The 26,583-nt window shown below is 36.8% G+C and overlaps 1 protein-coding gene across 2 annotated transcripts; it reads right to left on the reverse strand.

Moving 5' to 3' along the window:
* Positions 1-812: 812 nt before the first annotated feature.
* Positions 813-23,118, reverse strand: LOC107790713 (uncharacterized). 2 transcript variants are annotated; one of them, XM_016612679.2, is made up of 6 exons: positions 22,841-23,118; positions 22,076-22,115; positions 21,709-21,783; positions 20,681-20,846; positions 1,825-2,098; positions 813-1,391 (listed from the first exon to the last, which is right to left on the reverse strand). In XM_016612679.2, the coding sequence occupies exons 1-6, from the start codon at positions 22,892-22,894 to the stop codon at positions 1,200-1,202; spliced, it is 801 nt and encodes a 266-aa protein (XP_016468165.1). In that variant the 5' UTR covers positions 22,895-23,118; the 3' UTR covers positions 813-1,199. The 2 variants fall into 2 exon arrangements, with proteins under 2 accessions (XP_016468165.1, XP_016468160.1); XM_016612674.2 differs by having other exon boundaries at positions 21,709-21,792; positions 22,841-23,117.
* Positions 23,119-26,583: the final 3,465 nt, after the last annotated feature.

Genomic DNA, 26,583 nt, shown 5'->3' on the forward strand with positions numbered 1-26,583 from the left:
CCAAAATATGACTGCACCTCAACCCCAAATAAGTTAGGACAGACTATCTAAACCTGATCACGTTCATTCATTTAAACTCATCTCATGCTAATACTATGAAAATATAAAGAAAAAAATCCAAAATGATATACCAATTTTTTTTTTTTTTTACCACAAATATTTTCCATAAGTTTCTTAAACGCACACGTCGCGTTTGGTACGGAGAAGAAACGAGAAGAAAACTGATGCAAACGATTACTTATGAGATTTAGAAACTTATAATCTTGACTATTAAAAGTGTTATATTTGTTTTGTGCGCAGGCGAATGTGAGAGAGAAGTTTCTTATAAAATGTGTCCCCCTTCTGGCTGACGAGTATCTTACAAAAAGCTAAAACACAAACTACTTGTTCTAAAATATTCAGAAGTTAGGTTTCTCTAATGAAATGAATTAACGCACTTCTCCTCGAAATTGAGGAACTCTAACTTTTTAAAGAAATCAATCTCGAGGTGGAGGGGTGTGTGTGTGTGTGTGTGTTTTGACAAGGTGATCAAAAGGATAAGAAAATGAGCAAACAAAACAAAGCGGCGAGTTCAATGACAAAGACCTTGCTGAAAAAAATTTACAATGGTTAACGTCCGCGCCCTACAAGAAGGAGCTTCCTGTTAGTCATATGACATATTTATATCTTAGCAAAATCAAAGGCCGAAGTCTAAGTAGAAATCTAGATTCATCCGCCTCTCAAATATGAAATTTCAACGATGTCGGAAACAGGAATACTAGTGTACAATTATCCTTTGCTTTCTGCTCAACCAATGCCATTATGTAAATGTAGGATGGAAAGGATATCTAACATAAGTGATTTATTTGTACAAGGACCTGCAAATATAGAACTCCAAAAAGATCATGATGAAACAGAAATAGTTTTTACATCTTGTGCTCACAAGTCTACTAAACTTACAGACCAGAAGCATATGTTCTTCAAGCACCAATCAACAAGCAACACGAACAACAATGGACTTAGTTGAGAGTATTTAGACACTTCTCTGCAAGTTCTCTGTTAGACTTTCCAGTACTCTTTTGCTTCACAGCTATACAAACCACTGTAATTGTATCCCGAACCAGAAAAGTGGGGAAATTGTGCAAGAAAAATAAAACTCAAAACTACTTGCCGCCTTGAGAAGAGCAACTTGAGCTACAATTTACCTACAAAACCAAGTCTTAAGAGAAAAACCACATCTTGATGAAGATTGTCAGGCCCATTTGCAGGACAAAAGCAGCAACCAATACAATCGTGAGATCATTTGACTGTATATACATTTTGAGATTTGCAGCAACGAAGCTAGCTGAAGCAGCACCAGCCAGTAGTGTGATTGTCCACCTAAGAAACTCGATCGGGATTACCAACAGAAACTGAGACACAGAACAAAAGTATCTTGTCAACAAAGTTACCAGAAAGACGAACGAAACCAATCAAGTTTCCGAAGAGTAGAAGTGATCTTCAATGGATGATCAAAAGATTACATCAAACTGCAATATGCAAACCATACGGTGTCAATTCAGTCCATGCATTGTCAAGTTTATGGGCTGCACACTCAGGTGCCTCACATGTGACAGATCCGTAACTTCTACATTATTGTTTGATGGAGTAACTTATGCTACTATGAACATGCTTTAGCTCTCGTAGATCTTGCTTTAAACACATAGCTAGACTTAAAGAAACCCATAAGCTTCTCAACCATAGAGGTACCAAGAGAAATCCATTACTATTACATCAGACACTCAGGTACTGATGGCATGCGCCAATAATCTAGACAAAAGACAGAGCAAAATTAGAAGTACTTACGGAGCTCAAAGTCAAAACAAAGAGGGAATATCCCCACAAGCACCAGAAGCGTATGAGGCTAGCACTAGAACCCAAGTACTGAAGCAAGAAATAGAACCCCATTGGCACAAGCAGTGCATAACCGTAAACTGAGCTTGCCGCGACGTTCACATAGTTGACATCAAATGACCAAGAACTGCTGCTATCACTTCTTTTATGCATCAGGTAAGTAGCACAATTTCCCAGGGAAGAAATGACAAATATCAAAGTAGCAGACACCCAGACAAGCCCATAACTGAAGGGGATACACAAAAACGAGGGAGAAGATTAATATCAGAGAAACAGATGAAAGACTGGAGAAGTTATAAAGAGCACCAAATCCACCAACGTTATCATATCAGACGGATTAGAAACAGATTATACGATGTTACAACTGCTTATGCACAACATATTATCAGACTGGTTGGCTGATAACTTGAGTCGTTCTATATTGACTCAATACCATTTCAGCTTGATCCTTCACATTATTACATTGTGGATCTCCAGCACATTACAGCAACTAACATACTCTAATACTCGGAGCTACAAATTTCTAAATCAGAAGAGGGAGGTACAAAGAAATTTACAATTGAAAAAAAAACTAATAATCGGATAGTAGACACCTGGATAGACATGAAAAATAGAGCACAGAAATGATTCAATAGAAACATTTAAGACAGAAAAATACAAAATTCGATACTCCAACTCACAGCACCACACCTTGTATATATATGTAATGCATATATGAAAACATAACAAAAAAAGAAAAATAAGTAAAACTTCCAGCAATTGGAATCCCAGTAAATAGAAGCTTTCATCATAAATAGAAAACCAAGAAGGTTATTGTTACTTATTCCCAAATAAGAGTAATCAAACTATATCTAACTTCTCATGAACTCACTTTCTTGAAATAAAAGGCACTTAACAAATATGCAGTGCAGGGGAAATAATAATATATATTAACACAGTAGTAGAACGATTATAAACTTCCCTTCAAGATTGGAACCACAGTTCATGTAGAAAAGTAGAACTCCACCTGTTTCATTTTCTACAATATTACAATTAACAAGTACCAGGTAACTCTATCCACCAAGGCTTGGATAGATGGGAAGAAATCACCTAGTATTTTTTGTCTCCGCTGGGATTTGAACCTGAGACCTCATAGTTCTCACCCACTTCATTGACCACTGAGCCACACCCTTGGGTGCAATAATAATAATATATTAACACAGTAGTAGAACTGTTAACGGAAACGTAAAAGAAAGAACACAAGATTTAACGTGGTTCGGATCAAAATAATCCTACGTCCACCAGAGAACAGTTGCCTTTTTAATATTAACAAAGCAAGGGGAGAGTTCCCAATTACACTTAAGAGAATTTCTCTCTTAACTCTCTACTCACTACAATGTGTTGTATTATTTTTGGGATGGTTTCTACAAATGAAGGAGTGCATCTATCTATAGAGGTAAAGACCTCCTCTTGATGTCATGGGTGACATCAAAGGAGGAAGCTTCCTCCTAGCATCTACACCAACTCTTTCCACCAACTCTTCCAATTGGCATGTCATTGTTGACTAAACATAAACCAACACCTTCAATCTCCACCTTAGTTTGCGTTTCGAGGGTGCGTGTGAACAACTCTGGCCAAAACTTCTAAGCTTACTAGGCAACCCCGTTGTAAGAAACAAGAAGAATCAAACCATTGTTGAACATACCACCTCCACCTAACAACTGTTCTCTTCGGAGTTGCATCAGTTGATGCACACCCCCGCCAAGTCCTTGCAGTGTGCAAACTTAGCGAGTGGGACTATCTTGGTCAACATATCTGCAGCATTATCGTCTGTGATAACCTTCACGACCTTGATAGTTCCCTCTTCAACAGCATCTCGAATAAAATGAAATCTGACATCAATGTGTTTAGTGCGCTCATGAAATCTCTGATTTTTCATTAGATGAATAGCACTCTGACTATCACATCTAAGAGTTGATTCCAGCTGAACCAAACTCAATTCCGCTACTAAACCTTTCAACCAGATAGCTTCCTTCACCGCCTCCGCTGCTGTCATGTATTCTGCTTCTGTCGTAGACAAAGCAGCAATCGACTGCAGAGTCGACTTCCAACTAACGGCACTGCCAACGAGGGTAAAGATGTATCCAGTTGTGGACCTTCTTCTGTCAAGATCTCCTGCATAGTCAGAATCTACATAACCGAGAATTGAAATACCTCCACCACTTTTTCGAAAGGTCAGACCAACACCAGAAGCTCCTTTGAGATATCTCAATATCCACTTGACAGCTTCCCAATGCCTCTTTCCTGGGCTGGACATGTATCTACTTACCACACTTATAGATTGAGCAATATCTAGACGTGTGCATACCATAACATACATAATGCTACCAACTGCACTGGCATAAGGAATCTTTGACATATGCTCCACCTCATCCTCGGACTGAGGCATTTGTAACTCTGAAAGTTTAAAATGAGGAGCTAATAGTGTACTTACAGGCTTGCACGTATGCATATTGAATCTCTTGAGAACCCTTTCAATATACCTCTTCTGAGAAAGATGTACAACACCGTCTTCTCTTGAAATCTCCATACCAAGGATTTTCTTGGCAGCTCCTAAATCCTTCATGTCAAATTCCTTACTCAACAGTTTCTTCAAAGCATTTATCTATGTAATGTTGTTAGCAGCAATAAGCATATCATCAACATACAACAGTAAATAAATCATTGAGTTACCAAACATCTTCTTGTGATACACACAGCTATCAAATGCACTCCTTGAGAATTCATGTGTAGTCATGAATGCATCAAACCTCTTGTACCACTGTCTAGGGGATTGCTTCAAACCATACAAAGACTTCTTTAGTTGGCATACGTGATCTTCTTTTCCCTCAGCTAGGAAACCTTCAGGTTGATCCATATAGATTGTCTCTTCTAGATCACCGTGTAAGAAAGCAGTTTTGACATCAAGCTGTTGAAGCTCCAAGTCAAATTGTGCAACCAATGCTAGTAGCACGCGAATTGAGCTATGCTTCACGACCGGAGAGAAAATCTCATTGTAGTCAATTCCCTCCTTTTGGCTGAAACCTTTTGCAACCAATCTCGCCTTGAACCTAGCATCTTCCACTTCAGGAATTCCCTCTTTCTTTCAGTAGACCCACTTGCATCCAACTGTCCTCTTCCCCTTTTTGTCTTTTCACTAAGACCCATGTCTGATTCTTGTGAAGAGACTCCATCTCTTCAGTCATGGCTAACCGCCATTGTGCGGCATCCTTGCAAGAAGTTGCTTCAATATACGAGGAGGGCTCCAGATCTTTAATCTCTTCTTGTGCAGCTACGAACGCATATGCAATCAAGTTTGCTTGATCTATAAGGCGTTCCGGTTCTCGTGTCTGCCTCTTCTCCCTCCCCTTTGCAATTGTGTATGGTTCATTGACAGCAAGTTCTTCAAGGTCTACATCTTCTGACTCATCTTTAACCTGAGTCTCTTGATCCTTTTCCTTGGCAAGCTCCACCGGAAGCTCCACCTGCTCGTCGTTCTTGTTTCCTGAAAACTCCACGGAAACTTTACGGGGATCAAGTATAGAGGATTCATCAAAGGTGACATCTCTACTAACTATAAATTTGAGTAAAGACAAACACCAAAGTTTGTACCCTTTTACTCCATCCACATACCCTACGAATATGGCCTTCTTAGCCCTTGGTTCAAGCTTTCCTTCATTAACGTGATAATAAGTTGGACACCCAAATACTCGTAAGTATGAATAGTTAGAGGGTTCACCTGACCATACCTCATTCGGAGTCTTAAAGTCAATTGCCGATGCTGGAGATCGATTGACAATATGAGCAGCAGTGTGAATTGCTTCAGCCCAAAATACTTTGGACATTTTGGCTTGTAGGAGCATACAACGAGCCTTTACAAGAAGAGTTCTGTTCATTCTCTCGGCAACTCCATTCTGCTGTGGGGTATGCCTGACAGTCCTATGCCTTGAGATCCCATGAACCTTGCAGAATTCATTAAACTCTTCATTGCAAAACTCCAAGTCATTGTCTGTGCGAAGATACTTGATTTTCCGCTCCATTTGATTTTCAACCAAAATCTTCCACTCTTTAAATGCTTCAAAAGCATCACTTTTTGCCTTCAAAAAATGCACCCAAACCTTTCGTGAGAAATCATCAATAAAAGTGAGAAGATACCTCTTTTTGCTCTTCGATGGAAGTTTAGAGGGACCCCATAAATCTGAATGGATGTAGTCTAGCACTCCTCTTGTCTTGTGTTTGCCAGTGCTGAAGCTGACCTTCTTCTGCTTCCCTAGAACGCAGTGCTCACAGAAGTCAAGCGTGCTGATCTTCTCGCCTTCCAAAAGTTTACGATTGCTCAACATCTCCAGTCCACGTGTGCTCATATGACCCAGTCTCATGTGCCATAGTCTTGCCTTGTCATCATTAGATAACTGCACTGTAGATGCATTTGCAGAGCCAACAATGGTGCTTCCGGCCAATGTGTAAAGGCCGTTCTCCAGCTTGCCTTTCAGCATGACTAAAGAACCTTTAGTCACCTTTATAGTTCCTGCTTCGCTCATGTACCTGTAGCCTTGTTCATCCAGAGTACTCAGGGAGATCAAATTCTTCTTCAGATCAGGAACATGATGGACTTGTGTAATAGTCCTCACGACTCCATCATGGCAGCGAACCCGAACTGAGCCAATGCCAACTATTGCACAAGTTGCATTATTGCCCATTACTACGGTTCCTCCACTTTTCTCATAGCTGCTAAACCAGTCTTTTCGGAACGTCATATGCAGAGTGCAAGCAGAGTCTAACACCCATTTGTTTCCATAACTACTATTATTATTACACGTTGTTAGTACATAATCACTATCAAAATCATGTACCTGTTCAACTGTGGATGCACTCGCCTTTTCCTTGGACTTTGACATTGGGCAGTCTCGTTCAAAGTGCCCCTTCTTGCCACAACCCCAACACTCTGTATTCTTCTTGTTCACACGAGACTTTGATCTGTGCTTTGATTTGCTCTTTCCCTGTTGGCTAGTCCGGCCTCTCACAAAGAGCCCACTTGCCTGGTTATCTCTATCTCCTTCAATGTGCCTCCGCACATCACTAGAGTTAAGTGCCTGCCGCACTTGCTCAAGCTAGATAGGCTCCTTGCTATACATCATTGAATTCTCAATATCACGATATCCTGGAGTCAATGAAAATAGCAAAGCACATGCAAGCGTCTCCTCCTCCTTTTTAATTCCTGCAATCTGTAAGTCCATGACAAGTTTATTGAACGCATCTAAATGATCTTGTAACGAAGTACCTGACCCCATATTAAATGTGTGAAGACGCCGTTGTAACAACATCCTTGTTGTTCACTGATCGGTCTTGGTATAGCCCTTCTAGCTTTTCCCATAACTGTTTGGCCGTCTCTTCGGTACCCGTACTCACTTCACAAAGCACGTTAGGTGCAAGGGATAGTTGGATTGCACTCAATGCATCCCCTTCAATCTTCTCCTTGTCGGGAGTTGATATATCCTTAGGATACTTTCCGTCAATAGCATGGATTGAACCTTCCCTCTGCAGTAACGCCATCATCTGGATCTTCCAGATATTGAAGTTGTTGCGTCCACTGAATCTATCAATTTCAAACTTCATGGAACTCATCTTTGCTTGTTCTTCCTCCTTGGATCGTTAAAGAATCATGTTGCTCTGATACCAATTGTTAGCGGAAACGTAAAAGAAAGAACACAAGATTTAACGTGGTTCGGATCAAAATAATCCAACGTCCACCAGAGAACAGTTGCCTTTTTAATATTAACAAAGGAAAGGGAGAGTTCCCAATTACACTTAAGAGAATTTCTCTCTTAACTCTCTACTCAATACAATGTGTTGTATTATTTTTGGGATGGTTTCTACAAATGAAGGAGAGCATCTATTTATAGAGGTAAAGACCTCCTCTTGATGTCATTGGTGACATCAAACTACCTCCTCTTGATGTCATGGGTGACATCAAAGGAGGAAGCTTCCTCCTAGCATCCACATCAACTCTTTCCACCAACTCCTCCAATTGGCATGCCATTGTTGACTAAACATAAACCAACACCTTCAAGAACGAATATAAAATTCCCTTCAAGATCGGAACCACAATTCATGTAGAAAAGTAGAACTCCACCTGTTTCATTTTCTACAACATTACAATTTTGGAGAGTCGAACAGTTGTAAATATTACTAGCATTTTATAAGACACTTCTCAAATAATTTTAATTGTGAATATCGTGATTTATAGTACTTCTAAGTAGTTTTTGACTAATTAAACTTATTTTTAAAAGTCAAAAAGTTCAATCTCTAAATTGAAATATAAAATTAGATGGTTTATCCCTCGTACTCTAAATGTAGTCATTCTTTTGGGATCCGAGGGATATCATTTTTGAAATCTTGTTACCAAGCTCAGTTTCTTTTTACCATAACCAAAAAAAAACTAGCAAGCTTTGAACAATAGCCAAGAAAGGCAGGAACTCTCTCACCACTCTTTCTCTCAGCCACTGAAACTCAGTTTTGAGAGTTTTGTCTCTAATAGAATTCGTTAATGCTGCAGTAACCTCTTCTCCAGTGAATGGCACTGAAGCCATTCTATCTCTTATACAGAACATCTTTATATTGCCATCTTCCCAGGCAGGTTTCCACTTATCCACTTTTCTTTATATCAAAGGAGCTTCTCATAGAAATTCAAAACGTGTTTTTATATTCTGTTGGTTCTTTGAGCCATCTCCTTTGTTATTTCCTGCTTCTCAAATATTATTATTTCCTTTGAGCGTTTGCCAATATACGTAAATATTTTGTGTTTCTCGTCAACCCTGCTTGATCAGTAAACACCTTAACTTTTGCCTCCACGACTTCTCCTCTACCCTTGCAACCTCCCGTCAAACTGCTTAAGTATTTCATTTCTTCCGCACATCATTTTTGCATCCAACATTGATGACTGACTCTGGTGGTCTAGTGCCGACTCAGTTAGCAGATTCTTCCTCCTGCCTTCCAATCTGCCACAAACATTAATGTTCCATTTCTTGATATCTTCCCGCAGCATCTTCAACTTTTTAGCAAGAAGCAAATCAGGTCTCCTAATATCATATTATTTCCATCATTCGTCGACCAATTCTGCAAAACCAGTAGCATGTAGCCACATGTTTTTGAATTTGAAGTGAGATTTTGACTTACTCCGATCACCACATTCCAGTAGAATTGGGAAGCGATCCGAAGAAGCTCTTGGAAGTACTCTACGTTTTATCTTTTTAAAAGCATCATCCAATTCGCTGGAAATTAGAACTCTACCTATCCTTGACGGAACAGAATCATTATCTCCTCTAAACCATGTACATTAACTTCTCTGAAGTGGCAAATCCATCCCTTCAAGATCTTCAATAATTTTTGAAAATGCTTTCATGGCCGTAGTGACTATCTTTCTTTCTTTCAAAAAGCGCACAACATTAATATCCAAACTATAAGCCTAGGCCAATTTCCTAAACCCCTAATAGTTGTCAATTCCCACCATAATCCTTTCCTCCTATTACTATTACATGGACAATATACTCCGTGATAGCCCTTCTAAATTCAGAGTTCATATCCTCAAAGAAAATTGTAACAAGTGGCTTCCAAAAATTTTCCTTAGAGACCCATAATCATTGGTCTCGCATCACTAGAATCCCTCCGCTTTCGACCTCCACCAATCTGCCCACCTACTCCCAAATTGTCTAATTAAAGTGGAAGAGGATTTATTTACCTTTGTTTCTTGAAAACAATAGATATCTGTCGCCTATTTTTTGACAAGTATCTTCACCAAGTTTAAATTATCCTTGTGGTTTAGCCCTCTAACATTTCAGATCAAAATCTTCAATTTCATTTTCTTTCATCTAGGTTCTTCCTCCTCTATGCTCTGTCATTTTTGTTACTTTCCCCATAATTTATGCCAAACTCTATAAGTTCCAAATTTTCATCTTTCTGACCCATGTTGTATTGACTTAGTGCTTGCTTCTCGAATTTGATTCTTTCTTGTAATCATGCTTTTCTCAATTCTGAAAATGAGATCTTGAGTTTCATCCTCAAACTCATTAATATGAACACTCAGCTACTTACATAATTTCAACATGTTCATTTTAACCAACTTCGCTGGAGATTGCTTGTTGGCCCTCCCGTGACTTTCTCCTTCAATCCAAGGCAGCATTAGAATGTCTAAGGGTTGGTCCACCCTAGACTACGACGATAAATCTTCGTAGACCAACGGAATTGGAGCCTCGACCGACATGCCTACCTCTGTATTTGTCATTGGTAGGACCATCAGCAACATGAGGTTTCTTACAGATTTAGCTTCTTAAATTTACTAAAGCAACATCTTCACCTTCACCCTCCTAACACTTTCATTTGCATTCTGCATGTCGGGATTAGAGGGGAACTTTTGAGGCCTTTTGGTGCATTTGCCTCGAAGCTCCGACTTCAACCAAAAGTCGGACTTCTAAAGCTTCGCTTTTTGAAGTATAATATCCTGTCTGAAATAGACAAGGGTGAATGGTGCTTTGGTGCGTATTTTATTTTGTTTGTCTTTAGTCCCTTATTATTTTGGCCTATGTTCTTTTGGGTTTAAAAGACATCTCCCGACTTTGTTTATTCTGCCTCATAGCCTCATCAATTTAAAATTCAAATTCTTCCCCTTTCTTGAAAGCGGGTGTGAGTGCGGTGTCATTTTTAGAACTTTCCACCTCAGGACTTTTGCATGCTTTGTTTCTAAACAAATCCAATGCTTGCAGCAACTCCATATGACAAATTCTAGCTACCGAATACATGTTTTTTGCTTATTCTTTCTACCCACGTCACAGCTTCCACCAAAAACAGCACCGTGAAGATCAAACTAAACCTGTTAATCGGGGCGGGCTGACCCATTTTCAACCCGCTTTGGCCCGGGTCAGCCGGTTCAGCCTGTTACTGTAGCTTATAGGTGCGGGCCGGGTCGGGTTGGGGGGCAGGTTTTAGACGAACACATTTTGGATACCGGTGCACCGGAACCCGCTAAGCCCGCTAACCCGTTAACGGGCTGCAGCCCGTTTCAGCCCGGTATCCGTTACAATTTTTTTAAAATTTTTTTGGACCGTTGCCAACGGTCAAATTCAGAAGTGAACATTGGGGAACGGCAGATTTTGTACAAATGGCCATTTCGGCCTCCCCCATTAAAAAAACAGCCCTCCCACCCCTAATAATTAAAAATTTACAATTTTAACCTTTTAAAACCTATAAATAGAGCCCCTTCTTCATTTTTTCTCACAATTCACTCTCTTACTACTCTAATTCTCTCTCAATTCTCTCTTGATATTATTGATTATTGTTCTTAAATTCTCAATTACTTATTATTTCAAGTTTCATCAAATATTTAGTTTAGCCATTACAAAATTATTATTATCAAATATCAAGTATTCAAGTGAAGTATTGTATCAAGTACTATCAAGTATCAACTATCAAGTTTCGGTCTATCAATTGAAGTTTGATTTTTGATATCAAAATTAATGCGGCATCCGGAATCCTGGTACACTCGTTCCATCTCTTTCCCTTCTTTGGTGTACACTTATTTTATTATTTAGAATTATTAATTTAATTTACATAATGAATTTACTTAGAGCAACCAAAGCATGCACTGGTAGAGGTGGTAGTAAGAAAACTTCCAAAAGATCAAGAGGTGGTGTTGGTTCTTCTAGTAGCTTTAAACATATTTCTGAAAGTTCACCTGAAAATTTAAATGTAGATTATGAGCGAATGCAAGAAAATTATGGTATAGATGATGATTTAGATGATATTCAATCACCCGATAATCTTGAAACACCACCACCTAATCCTGATAATGCTAGTCAAACTCAAAATATTAGGGGTGGAAAAAGTAAGCCTCCTCTCCCTATTAAGAAGAATCGAAGATTAAGAAGTAAGTGCTGGAATTTTCTTGACATACTAGAAGATCAAAAAAAATTATGTAAAATGTAGAATTTGTAATGAACTTTATAAACATGAGTTCGGTAAGGGAGGGGAAACGGGTCAACCTCGTAGGCATATGATAGAGCTCCACCCTCTTGATTAGGGAGTAGATGAGGAAGATGGGCAACAAAAACTTAACCCGAGTACTGTGGGGTTAATGGGTAAATACGATATTAAGAAAGATCGGGAAGAATTAGCTAAAATGATTGTTTTAGGTTGTTTACTTTTTAGTTTTGTTTCTTCACCGTATCTTGTTACTTATATTCAAAGAATTTATAACCCTTTGTTTAAAGGTATTCCTAGAAGTACTTGTAGAGTTGATATCTTTAGGCTTTTTGGACAATATCAGACATATATACGTTATTTGTTCGTAAGTCTTTCTTGTAGAGTTTCTCTTCCTTCTGATATTGGTCGTGCTGTAAATGGAAATGATTATTTGCTTGTTACATGCCATTGGATAGATGATAATTTTTGTATGCAAAAACGTATTATTGCTTTTAAATATATCAAAGTCATACTGATGCATTTATAAGTAATACTATCCATGAAGTTGCTATATTTTATAATCTTGCAGAAAAAGTTTTGTGTATGTCATTTAATAATGCTTCTAACAACAATGTTGCTATTACAATATTAAAATTGCATCTACACCCACCACTTCCTGAAATATTTCATGTTAGATGTGCATATCATATTTATAACTTGATTGTCAAGAGTGGCCTTGAATTATTTAGAGATGAAATCACTTTAGTTAGGAGAGATGTTGGTGCAATTCAAGGAAATAATAGAAGTGCTAGATTAAATGCATTTAAGGAAAAATGTGTACACTATGGACTAAAACCAAGACTCATGCCTGAAGAAATAGTTACTAGGTGAAATTATACTTATTTATTCTTAAGATGTTATAAATATAGAATGCCTATAACTGAAGTTGCTAATTCTCATTGTACCGATCCTAGCCGTTTGTTAACATCTAGAACTTGGGATGTCATTGAAGATGTTGTACAATTTTTACAAAAATTTTATGTGGCTACACTTGAGTATTCAGGAGCTTATTATCCTACTATTGCAAATGGTTTAGTTAATATTGCTGAAATTTTTCTTTTACTACATAATTTGAAGAAGAAAGAAGGATATGCTTATGTTGTTGAATCTATGCTAGATAAGTTTAAAAAATATTTCTACCCAATTCCCCATATTTACCTAATTGGTGCTATTTTAAACCCTACTATCAAAATGATAAAGTGTCGCCAATTAATCAGTGTTTTATATACTTATATGGATATTGGACAGACTGAAACTCCTGATATTGACACTTGAATTTCTGATCTACACAAACATTTACAAACTTTATATAATTATTATGCTAAAATTGTTGATGCTTCTTCGGTTGTAAATGCAAATATTCCTTCAAGTAATACTTCAACATTTGGAACAACTTTGGATGATGATGATGGTGTTCAAGATTATTTGATTTGGTCTACACTAGGAGAACATCAACAAACCAGTAGCAGGAATATTGATGAACTCCAATTCTACTTGCAAAAGTCACCAGAGCCCCTCACAAAGGATTTTCTACCGCTAGGTTGGTGGAAGAGCAACTCAAATCAATTTCCTGTTCTTTCGGCCATGGCTCGAGACGTGCTAAATGTGCCGATTTCAATAGTCGCATCAGAGAGCGCATTTAGCCAAGCAAGGCAGCAGCTAGTAGATACTAGTCATTCATTGGGCAGCAACACTTTGGAAATTCTAGTGTGCTTCAGAGATTAGATAAGACCAGAACGGCGAAATCAAAGGCGTGCCGAGGTAGACGAAGCGGAGGACCAAGAAATTGGAGATATAATGGTTTATGATTCCGATTCAACCAATGCCAGAAACCAAGAACCTCATGTTGACATGGAAAAACTTACAAAAATGATGCAAAGCATGTGATGTACTATTTCTTATTTTTTATAATTGTTGTAGACTTTTAATTTACAAGTTCAAAAATAAAAAATTCAAAAAAGAACTTGCAAATTAATTTGAAGTATTAAAAATATAAAATGAAAGCCTTCGGAGTTTGTTCCTTGCATATTGCCTATTGGTCTTATTAAATAATTTTTTGTAGCCACTTACTTTCTAATTTCAATTTTAAAATTTTAAAATTCAAATTTCAAATTTAAAACTTTAATGTTTAAAATTCAAAGTTTAATTCTAAGCCTTAAAAGTTTGCAAACACTTAAGTACCAATAACATTGAATAAGAAAAACAAAAATTAAATTTTAAAAAAATTGTACAAGCCCGGCCCGCCCGAACCCGATAAGCCCGAACCCGGACGAGCCCAAAATAACCCGAAATTTTTCAACCAGCCCCCAGCCCGCTAACCAACCCGGTCCAATAATGGACGGGCTGGTTTTTTTTTTGTTCAGGACGTCCCAACCCGCCAGTTAAACACCTTTAGATCAAACGCTCAATAGAGAAATTCATTCTTGAAGGAATAACTCCTCTATAGTCAATGCAAATCCTAGCTCATTTCAAGTGTGCTGTACTTTTTGCACCATTATCAATCCTGGGACCACCACATTTTTCACCTACTACTTTGAAAATGTTATCCGACCAAAGATCTAGAGCGAGGCCTACAAGTCTAATCTACAAATATTGTGGTTCCCCATTCGCACCTTGACATGTGTTCATGGGAGACCGCCAAACCAAAATAAATCCTTGTTTATCTCCTTGATATTAACTCACGTCGGTGCCTCCCAATTGGAATCTGTCCATTTTTGTACCTCTGCCAAGAAAGGATGTTTTGTTCGACTTGTGACAAAGCAACCCTACCAAACAATTGACTGTGTTTTGTATCATTTTGGCTAAATCAGCCCACCCTTTATCCACATTAATCACTGGAATGCTGACCATAGATTTCCTATTACTACGCATTGACACAATTCTCACTTTCCTTTCATAAATGTTATAATTCTGATATATGAAGTATGCATGTCCCTGTTCCCAGCTTTTCTATCGTTTACAAATCATCCATGTAACATGTTGATGCTAACTTTAGCACCTTAGAAATCTCCATCAAGTTCTTCCTATCCACATGAATCCTGTTGGTGTATCTCTTATTTCTTTTAATGACCTTGAACTAGTCTGATATACTATCTCTCATTTCTCTTAATTCAAAAATCGTTTCTCTGGCCATGAAGATACTCGGCGATCGTCCTGATAACTAAGAAACCCAAAGTAAATGACTGTATAAAGAAACAAGAAATATGTAAGATGCAGTGAAAACTGAAAGGATAAAGGAATAAAGACATATGAAAGAGGAAATGATTAAATCTGAATAAGATCGATCAGAAAAGGTGAGAAGAAGCCAAATATGCCTGAAAGTTGGACGGAGGGGAGAAGATCAAAAGAGCAAGAAGAGGTTCATTTCTCAAGAGAGAGAAAAGCATAAGTCTCAGTCTATTAAAGGCATGATCTTCAATAGTCAAACTTAAAGTTGATTCTTATTGTTTGCAAGAAGTAAAGATTGAAGCAGAGTTGTCACAATTGGAAAGCTCTAAGAAGCGCTCTAGGTCTGTTGGGGCTTTAAGCGCAAAGCGCACTTAAAGTGGGGGCTTTAATAAGAAAAGGGACAATGAAGGGGAATGTATGCATGCATATACATATATATATATATATATATATATATATATATATATATATAAAATAAAGTAACAAGTCCATTCATAATGTTTTCCTTTACAGCTAATACACTTATTTTCTGATTATGTTTGTTTTTTAGTGTCGCTTGATTTACGACAAAATTCATGGGCAATGAGGTGCATGTCTTAATGCGTTGCCTTAGGCTGTAGCACAACTTAAGCGAGGCGAAGCACCCTGCCTGAGCTTTTCTGAGCTTCAGAGCTTTAAGTGCACCTTAAATGAGCCTTTGATAACACTGGATTGAAGAAGATAGTATGGAGTTATTCCACCGTTCTTGGCCTGATGGATGTCATTTTAGTATGTTTAAGGCTAATGGTACAAGGAACGACATGATTGTGCTATAAGACAAGAGGTACTAGTCTTTCAATGATGTAATAACTGGTAATCGCTCGGTCTCTGACTCGTTAAAGAATAATTCAAACAACTCTATTGGATTTTCACTGGACTTTATGGACCAAGCACAAGAAAGGAGAGAGTGAATTGTGATATGAAGTTGCTGTTTTAGAAGAGTTTGGTCTACTGTAGACCATAGGTGGTCAATGGAGACTTCAATGAAACAAGTTACACTGGTGAATAGGGGTGGCAAAATGGTTCAAAGAAAACAGTTAACCACCCATATTATCCATTAAAAAATGGGTTGGATAAGGAACTATTTAAAAACGGGTCAAATATGGATAAGAACCATATTATCCATTTAGAAAATGGATAACCAATGGGTCTAACTTTTACATTTGTAAAGCCTCAAATTGGGGTTCCTCAAGTTAGGGAGACTAAGAATTCTCCCAAAAGTGATCATATGTAAGAAGTCATGGATAATATGGTTATCCATATTATCCGCCGGTTAACCCGCTTTTTATCCGTATTAAATATGGGTCGGGTCGGATAATTTACCCATTTTTTCATTACTCGTTTTCAACCCGAACCATATCCGATCCGGCCCGCCCATTTGCCACTCCTACTGGTGAAAAATAGAGCCAATAATGAACAACCTTTTTGACGCATGGAATACCATTTCCAGAGGCGTTCTTCCAAGTCTAAGAAAAAAAATTCTGAATTTATTGAGGAAACGAATTTAGTTGAATGTCCATGGACCATAGTGTATCGGTAGTTTCACATGGGTTAGAGGGGCAGCTCCAAAGAAGCTTCGAGGAAAGATAGATTCCACTTCTCATCTGAGTGGGATAAGAAACTGAATCTATATCAGGCAACCGACCTAGCCTAAGGCCTCATTTGTTTGCACTTAATGGAGGTCTGGATCTTAATCATTCAGATATTTGTCACTAAGTGTGTTTGTCTTTAAGATCTGAATGTTAATCATTTAGGTCTTTAACCATTAAGTATGTTTGTTTTTTCAATTTTACAACCACTTAATGGGTCTAAATAGATATTAATGATTAAAGAGTCTTAATATCATTAAGATGTTATACATTCAAGAATTTATGTAAAAATAATATTTCAGTATTACTCCTACACTTTCACCGCTAATAACCATCACCAACCGCTATCGTTGTCCCCCACGATTATACATTACTACCACCCATTACCCACCATCTATTACCACAATCCTCAGCCACAACCACTACTGCGGCTAAGCACGAATGTAAGTTGTTACTACCACTAACTGTCATTTACAACCATCACCACCAAACACCATTACCACAACAATCACCAATCATCATGATCAACCACCACTATATATCACTCATCACTGTTATCAGTCGCTACCACCATCAACCACCACCGTTAACTACTATAGTCATCCACCATCTACTACTCTTAGTTACCAATATCAAACCAACACCACCACCAACACCCAGTCGACACCCACAACCATCACTATTAGCTAGCATCACCATCAACCACCATATAATTTTTTAAAAATATTTTATTAATATAATATTAAATTAATTAAAAAATATTTTATTAATATAATATTAAATTAATTAGTACTATTTGATTTGAATTGATACTTATTAATTTTTAAACAAAAACAAGTTTTACATATTCAGATGTAGAGAAAACAAACAGTCATAATTATTCGATATTCAGATCTTAATTCAACATATTAAATTTCTCAGATTCAAACGTTTTAATCTTAATACACATATTAATATTCAGATATGTATGCAGATACAGACGTCTTAATCTTAATAAAAACAAATGAGGTCTAAGACATCTCCAGACCACAATCCTCATTATAAGGAGTGGAAAGAAAAAGTTCATAATTCAAATTCGAGAACATACGGTTAGAAATTAATGGATTTATGGAGTTGTTGCAAAAGTGGTGTGGTTCTTTTGAAAGACATAGACCATATTATAATTTGACCCAATAAATTGAAAATATTGAAGATTAGTGGGAGAGAATGGAATATTAACACTTCTGGTAGATTGGAAAAGGAGAAATCAGATATTTGTAGATAATGCCAAATCTGGACATATATTGGAAATAGGGAGTTGACAGATAATGAAATGGTGCAAAGTGCAGAGTTAAAATGGAATTGGAGGAAACTGCCAAATGTGAGGAAATTTCATAGAAGGAAAAAGTTGACTGCTTTGGCTGAAGCAAGGAGATAAATCACAAAATTCTTCCACAAAATGACTAATCTACACAGATTTAATTGAAGCTATGGTGGTAATGATAATCTAGTGGAAGATACAAAGGGCACCAATGAAGTGATTCAGTCCTTCGTGTCTCTACATAAAGAATAAGCGAATTGGAGACCTGGCTTTCAACCTGGTAAACTCCAAAAAATTGTAGAAGAAGACTTCATTCAGTTACATAGCCTTTTGAGGAGGAGAAAATATGTGGTAATCAGCGAGTATGCAGGAGATAAGGCTCCGGAGAAAGATGTTTTTCTTTTTTTGGGATAACCGAGAAATTCCTGAGGATCAGCATACGGTTTGGAACTCCTTGGACAATGGACCCGCCCCTCTACCCTTCTCCACTTAAATATCAGGATGTCGTCCGTGACAGATTTGAACCTGTGACGTGCGTCTAACCCACACATCACACGCTGCCCTCTTACCACTAGACCATCACAAGCAGATGATTTTCAGGGCCTTTTATCAAAAGGGTTGGAGGGTCTTAGTTTATTGCTACGAAAGGACATGGAAATGAGCTGGATTAGGGGTTTCAACATTTGGGAAGGCGCGCAAATACCCAAAAATTTATGTTGATGATACATTGAATTATTTTTAAAAGAAAGATCATATAACATATTTGAGGGTAGTACTGTATGTGTTTAAAGCTCTCTCGAGTTTACAAATGGCATATGAAAAAATGTCATATTTCCCGGTTACGATGTTCAAAATATTCAAGTGTTGGCTGAACGTTAAGGTGAACTACGGGAAGCTAGCTCACCACTTAGTTGGGACTCCCACGAGATGCTAAATACAAATCAGAAGGAATATGGCAAGGGCTGGTGGAAATTATTGAGTACAAGCTTTCCAGCTGGAAGAAAAAAACAATAGCTTTCTTCTGGGTGTTAGGGGTGTCCACTAACAGTGTACTCGATGCACTACTAACATAACGACTTTATTTCAAAGCCAAAAAAGGTGGAATTGAAGCCAGACAAATTGAGAGGAGATTTTTTGTGGGATGGGACCAGGGGCTGAACTCCTTTGTAACTTGTGAAAGGGAGTTTATTACAATAAGCAAGAGAGAAGGTGGATTTGGAATCAAGAACGTACAGGTGCAAAACAAAAGTCCATAATTCAAGTGGTTATGGATATATATCCAAAAGGGTAATTCATTGTTCAAAAGTTGTAGAGGTCAAATTCAGAAGATAAAATTTTTCGTGTACTGATACAGCTTTCACATCTCATGGTTGTGGATTGTGAAAATATACCAGAAGCTAGTGGGAGGATTTCACAAGTATGCTGCATCTCAAGGTAGGTGATGGTAAGATAATTCTTTTTTGCTGTGATGCTTGGTTGGGACATACCCCTTTGAAAGCGATGTTTCCTAACCTGTTTACGGTTGCACAAAAAGAGTTGGCTGAAATTGATCAATATAGAAATCAAGGACGGGGAAGCGACATTGTGGAAAGATGAAACTATTGGGAAGTGGGAAGATTAGTGCAGCTGTTACAGTTGCTGGAATGTTTCAAGGAGTGTGAGGGGATACTGATGCATTAAATTAGGAAATTCATAACAGTGATAAGCTCTCATGAGCTCAGCCTATAAATGTTTGAATTTTCCTACTTGCCAGCTAACTATATGGCCACAGAAGATGATATGGAGGACCTGCACACCACCTAAGATAGTTTGCTTTAGCTGGTCAGTGATATATGATGCTATTACTATCTTAACTCAGAATAACCTGCAGAAAACGGGTACAAGTATGTGAAGTAGATGTCACCTGTATGAAAAGGCAGTTGAAAATACAAATCAACTTCTTTTGCACTTCCCAGTAACTCCACAATTGTGGAATATGTTTCTACGCATTTATGAAGTCAAATGGATCACGACCATGACTGTCAAAGGACGAACCCTTTGTTGGAAAAGAAGAGGAGAGGAGGAACAAAATAAAACTCTAAGAGACTATTCCCCCTTCCATTTGGGGGATCATTTAGAGAAAAAGAAACCAAAGGTGCTTCTAAGGAAAAATGGTTTCTATCCTAGACTTAAGTATAAGTGTACATGATTGTTAGCCTCATGTTACAAGCTGGAAGATGTTTATGAGATAGGAAAGAATTAGGCTCTATTAGCTCATCGCACAACCTGAAAAGTGTGGATCTTTATTTTTCATATTATAGGTTATGCAGATTTAGTGAAATAAAATTTACTTACTTATCAGATAAAAAAAAGAAGGAAAATCTATCTAGCTTGAACTAAACTATCAAACAAATACCTTCTTTTTATGGATATCTCTTTCAGTTTCTTAACAGCAAAAACTAGCTGCATGCACCGTGAGTAACCATGGCACAAATAGAAAGCATAAAAAGAGAACACAAAATGATGATACAGAATAAGCACTTTAGATTGTATTGGTTTGTCAATATCACATCAAAGAAAAGGATCCGATGAAACCAATAGATGTTCAGCATTTCTCAAACCTAGCTACATTGTCTATGTACTTCCAACTGACAAAATTTGTTGTTCTTCCTACATTCATAATTGATAATGCAGGACTTACAGATCAGGGTTGGCATCAATCTTGCTGAAGAAATCTCCACTAAGAGGATTCAAAGAACTCATCAATCTGTTCATGACAATATCTTCATCTACATTGAAATACTGTGTATAAGATGAGACACTAAATACTCCTTTCCAGGTGTTTGCTGATTGCTGCCCATTCGCCTCTGCATGAGGTAGGTGGTTACAATTCAAGATAATGTAGCTGCATTGTGTATTACTTCTAGAATGACATGAATTGGTTGGGAATAGAAGGATGTGAATATTAACAAAATTATGTTCCATGTATATCGATCAAAAAAGAAGCTCTCCAAGCTTATCTGCAGCAGTTATCAGGATAAAAGGTAGATTTACCAAGTGAAGGCCAGTGAACGCCAATTGGGAGAAAAAAACCGTAGAGAGACAATCAAATAAACAGAAGAGGAGGAAGATAAATGCAGAATGAAGGAGAAAAATCAATTGGAGATTATGCTACTACCAAATAGAGGTGCTTTAGACGCTACACTGCCCTTCCTTAAATAGTTGCCCATATATAGTTCTATCCTAAAGCATGACTACCACACATAAAATATAAGCTTGGTATTGTAGATAGAAGAGCACCATGATCAGAGACCCTTTTTCATTTGTTAGTAGATTAGAGACTATTATTGCAATGATACCATCTTCTTTGATCGCCTTCATCATAGTCCCTCAATCCTACTTAATGTGCACTTTCTTTAGCAAAGGATCATAAAATGCATCACATTCTTCAGAAAGAAATACTAATATAAACATTTCAATACTTCAACAATAACATGAACTAAAAGGAATTGAACTTCAAACTAAAGAAAGAACATGCACTCTTATCATAAAAGTTTTATATATATTTCACTGACCAACTAATATACTCATCCAAACCTACTATTATGAGATGCAAATCATATTAGTTTCTCAAATCTTTTTTTTTATCAACAACTAATTTCTCAATACTAAATATCAACCGTGCCAATATGCATGGAAAGGGGATAAATCTATAAATAACAGGCATACCACTAGTTCCTCCGAGAGTTTGATATCCGCTCCCTGTACTGGCACCACTATTTGGAGGAAATATTTGCAAATTTGCTGCAGGAGCTGCATATATATTAGATTAGCAAAAGTCGGCTCTCTGGTAGAACAGTAGAAAATATTAAGGGTCCTCTTAAGAGGAGGGATTTGACCGTATTCTTTCATATTCATAAGCTTAAATCCTTTTTAGTTGTTTGGGTATTACCTACGAAAATATGGATTTGACAAATTTAATCAACTTAAATCACATTATGTCAGCCCCTATTTTGGATCCTTTCATATGACACTCGAAAGCATTACATATGGATCTATAAGCCCAAATCTCTCCATGCAACAAATGGTGAAGTACCTTGCGGGTTAGTGGTGCTTTTTTCTTCAGTAACAACAGCCTGCACAGTGCAAGCAATCTATTCAGCTAAAACTCCAACATCTAAGCAGCTGCAATACTAACTAAACGTGGATAATGATAACATTTTACCTTTTTAAGCTGATTTGAACTAAGTCTGTATCTCATGGTTGATATTTTAATCCAGGGATTACATAAAATAAAACTAATGTTTCTACATAGTTGAACCAGTAGGAACTCAAATCCTAATCAAGGAATTTAAGGATTTGAAACGCCACTCAAAAAGGGAGTCAGATACCTCCAGTATTTAGATGTAAATTAAATCCCAACTACCGTATCTCTATAACTAGAAAATTCATGAGTTGGAATTCATTTTCGTCCAATCAGTTGTAAATGTTGAAGCTGCTTTTTAAATCATAAAGCTAAGGATTGCAAATATACCAAATAAAAATAAACTTAACGGCTAAAGCATGCATTCATCCATGTATGCCGATACGACCAAACGATATTTTGTTACAACTAAATTTAACAAATTGACTTGCTAGTTACTAAAAAAAAAAATTAGCTAGAAAAGTCCTAGTTTTGATTTTTTTTCTCCTTGGTTTTGCACTTCTCCGTAATAGCTAATAGAGCAAAAACGGATCAAATCTATAATAAGCAAGACCTAAAATCCCAATATATTAAAAAAAGCAATGCCTCCACTAGAGCAATCGATACATAAAGTAAGAGATATTAAGCGCAAAAGAGTCATAAGTGAAGAGTGCGAACCGGGACAGAGCCGATCAAATGGCTGGTAGGAAAATTGGAGTAAGACTCGTCCATTGTACGTAAAATGTGAAATGCGAGGGAGATCTTGCAGTAGATAATTTGAAATGCTAAGCTCTCAGAAACTCATTGATACCGAAATTGATAGCAGATTTAATTAATGAGTTCTCTGAGAATCGAATCGTTTTTCGAGACGAGCCCTAATGAATTGTTTAATCAGGAAGTTTTCTTATGAAAATGGAGGAAATAACCGGTACGGGTGAACTTCGATGGGAGCCAACGCGTGTCAACGAACTTATACGTATCGCGCCATGGACGTGGGTAATGGGTTGGAAAATTGAAGCTGTTTAGGACCTGGAGGCCCATCATATTCTTCGAGCTTGAATATGAGCCCAACTTAATGAATAATGCATAGCCGCTCTTAAACTAATAATCAAAAAAATATAAAATATATTTTTTATACTTAATATATAAATTTTATATATTTTGTGGCTACTAAGATATGTTTGGTGTAAAGAAAAATATTTTCTTAAAAAAGAAATGATTTTATTATTTATTTTCCCTTATTTGGTTGACGAGTGAAATAAAATTCCGAAAATATTTTATGGTGTTTGGTTAGAGAGTACAAAATATTTTTAGGAAAATAATTTTTTATGATATTCACCTCAATCCACCTTCCCCAAAATCCCTATATTTCCCATCCCCCCCCCCCCCCAAACTCTATTTTCTTCAAAACTTTAATTATTATTTTCAAAATTCATATAAATCTAAAGGAATTAATGTGCTACTTTACTTTTTCACACAAGAATAATGTTGAAATTTGAGTTTGATACCTAAAAAGAAAATATATTATTTTGTTGAAAAAGAAAGTATCTTTTCCACGACATGAAAAGAAATTACTCATTTTGTTAAACGAAAGAAAATACTTTTTCTAAATCATAAAAAGAAAGTACTCTTTCTGTTGAAATTAAAAAAAAATACTTTTTCTGCATCATGAAAAGAAAGTACTCATTTTGTTGGGAAAAAAAATACTTTTCTTATTTTAAGAAAAGAAAATACTTAGTTTGTTGAAATGAAAGAAGATACTTTTTTTACATCATGAAAAGAAAGTATCCGTTTTGTTGAAATGAAAGAAAATATTTTTACTACATCATGAAGAAGATATACTCATTTTATTGAAATTAAAAAAAATATTCTATCTACAACATGAAAAGAATATACTCTTTATAATAGTTCTATTTAGGGCGGATGGTGGGCGAGGTTGGGGTGGATCGGAGTGGGTGGGTTGTGGGGTGTGGGGGTCGGTGAGCAGGGGTGGTTTGGGGGTGGGGTGAGTTAGTGGAGATGGGGAATAGGGCGTAGAAGGTTGAAAACGAGTTTTTGGAAAATGTTTTTCCTTTTTTTGCTAGGGAAAATATTTTTCTCCAATTGGACGAAATGAGTTCATGAGAACTCTAATTGAAAAAAAATGAGTTCATGAGAAAAATATTTTTCGAAACATTAAGCCAGCCAAATAAAAAATTAAAAAATATTTTTCAAAAAATATTTTCCTTTCGTACCAAACACACCCTAAATGTAAAATAGTTTTGACCAGTCTAAAAGTGAACTTTGCCCTAGTAGGCCTCACTAATCGGACCTGTTTTGTTTGCTAATGTTGTTAGGAAATTCAGTCTGTTTTGTTTTGTTCCCTACCTTTTTAGAACACTGTATCCAGCATCAATTTCATTACAACATATATCAACTTATTGAAAACATTGTGTATTTAAAACTGTGAATTTGTATCTATAATTTATTATGATTTTAATAAATTTTTATATATAAATTTATTGTATCGAAAGTAACAACAACAATAACAACCCAGTAAAATCTCACTAGTGGGGTTTGGGGAGGGTAGTGTGTACGTAGACCTTACCCTACCCCGAAGGAGTAGAGAGGTTGTTTCCGAAAGACCCTCGGCTCAAGAAAATAAAAAGACAAAAGAAGACAATATTAGTATCACCACGGAAGTCATAGCAAAAATAGGAACTACATAAAATCTAGAAGAAAGATGCAAAGCAAAAGCGATAGCTAATAAACATGTCCTACATTTGAAAAGCGAAAATATTAAGTTCAAATGAACTCATCTCTACCATTTGCATCCACCTCTGCATGCCACCACCCTATCTTTCCCATTTTTCTTTGAAAACCCTAATTCCTTATTTCATTTCTCCTTTATTGGTAGCCATTCAAATATTGCTAGGCAAGTCGAGGTGAACTTCGTTTCTCTATGAAGATGTTGCTGACCAAACAGAATTAGTGAATTTAACAAAAAAAATGTGAGAAGTAGTAATTGATGAATGAAAACAAAATAGAGTTGAAGTGGAGCCTCGAAGGTGAAGATCCTAACAAATTCTTCAATCCTATTAATTACTTTTTTCAAATCAAAATAGAACTTGATCTAAAAAATGTACCTATTTTAAAGAATTAATTACTAAAATAATATACTCCATCCATATCAGTTTAAGTGAAACTATTTCCTCTTCGGTCCGTTCCAAAAAGAATGAACCATTTTTAAATTTGGAAATAATTTAGCTTAAACTTTCTATTCTACCCTTAATGAGAAACTTTTATAACCACGCAAATATTCTGGAATCCTTTTTGACTTGTTTAAGACCACAAATTTCAAAAGTCTTACTCCCTCTGTTCTAGGTTATGTGCACTTATTTTCTTATTGGTTCATTCCAAAAAGAATGACCCCTTTCTAAATTTGGTAACAATTTAGCTTAAACTTACAATTTTACCCTTAATGAGAAGCTTTATAACCACACAAATACTCTAGGTCCCTTTTTGACTTGTTTAGGACCATAAATTCCAAAAAAATCTTCTTTTTTTTTAACTTTGTGTCTAGTTAAACATGTTCACATAAATTAGAACAGAGGAAATAATTTTTTCTTAAACTCTGTGTCTGTTTGACTCAAAAGATATTAAAACTTTTTTGAACAAATCAATCAAGGATGAAGGGATAAATCCTAGTTAAAGATAATTAACTCTAGATCCGAGATGAATGACATGAATAGAAAAAACATAGCCGAGTATAAATATTGGTCGTGATTATGACCGGATTTAATGGCATAAAGAAAGATGCATTAAGTAACATTAAATGGCAATAAAATATAAATAAAAGAAAAGATTCACCAAATCTTGAGTGGAGTGGATCTTCTTTCATTTGATAAAGACGAATGATAACAGATACAAGAACCTTAAGACCATTTTTAGATGAAGGTCTGGGATCACAGATCCTCTAATCTCTTTAAAGAGGTATGTTTACATATTTTTTAGAGAGAGGGAGAAGGAAACAGAGCCCCCTTTTGGAAGTCCTCTCTTCCTATTTATAAGGGGTATCCATAGAAAATCCTAAAAAGGTACAATTAGAGGAAATATTCAGTAGAATATTCCCTTTGAGGATTCCAAAGCAAACTAGCTATTTCATCACTGTCCGACCTCGACCTTATTGATGACTGTCCGACCTCAGCTATTGGTGACTGTCCGACCTCGGCTATTGATGACTGTCCGACCTCGGTCTGTCCGACCATGACCTTATATCTCTGCGTGCCGAATTTCTCTAATCTAATTTTGACCTATACAGTTAGTCCCTCCGCTTATTGTCGTCTCGTGGTCGATCTCGATGAGCGGACTTCATTAATCATAGTTTGAGAAATTCAGATGGGGAGGTTGACTAGTGTGGATCGCGGCTGAGGGTGCCGATC

The sequence above is a fragment of the Nicotiana tabacum genome, chromosome 6 (assembly GCF_000715075.1).
Source record: "Nicotiana tabacum cultivar K326 chromosome 6, ASM71507v2, whole genome shotgun sequence".
Classification (NCBI taxonomy): domain Eukaryota; kingdom Viridiplantae; phylum Streptophyta; class Magnoliopsida; order Solanales; family Solanaceae; genus Nicotiana; species Nicotiana tabacum.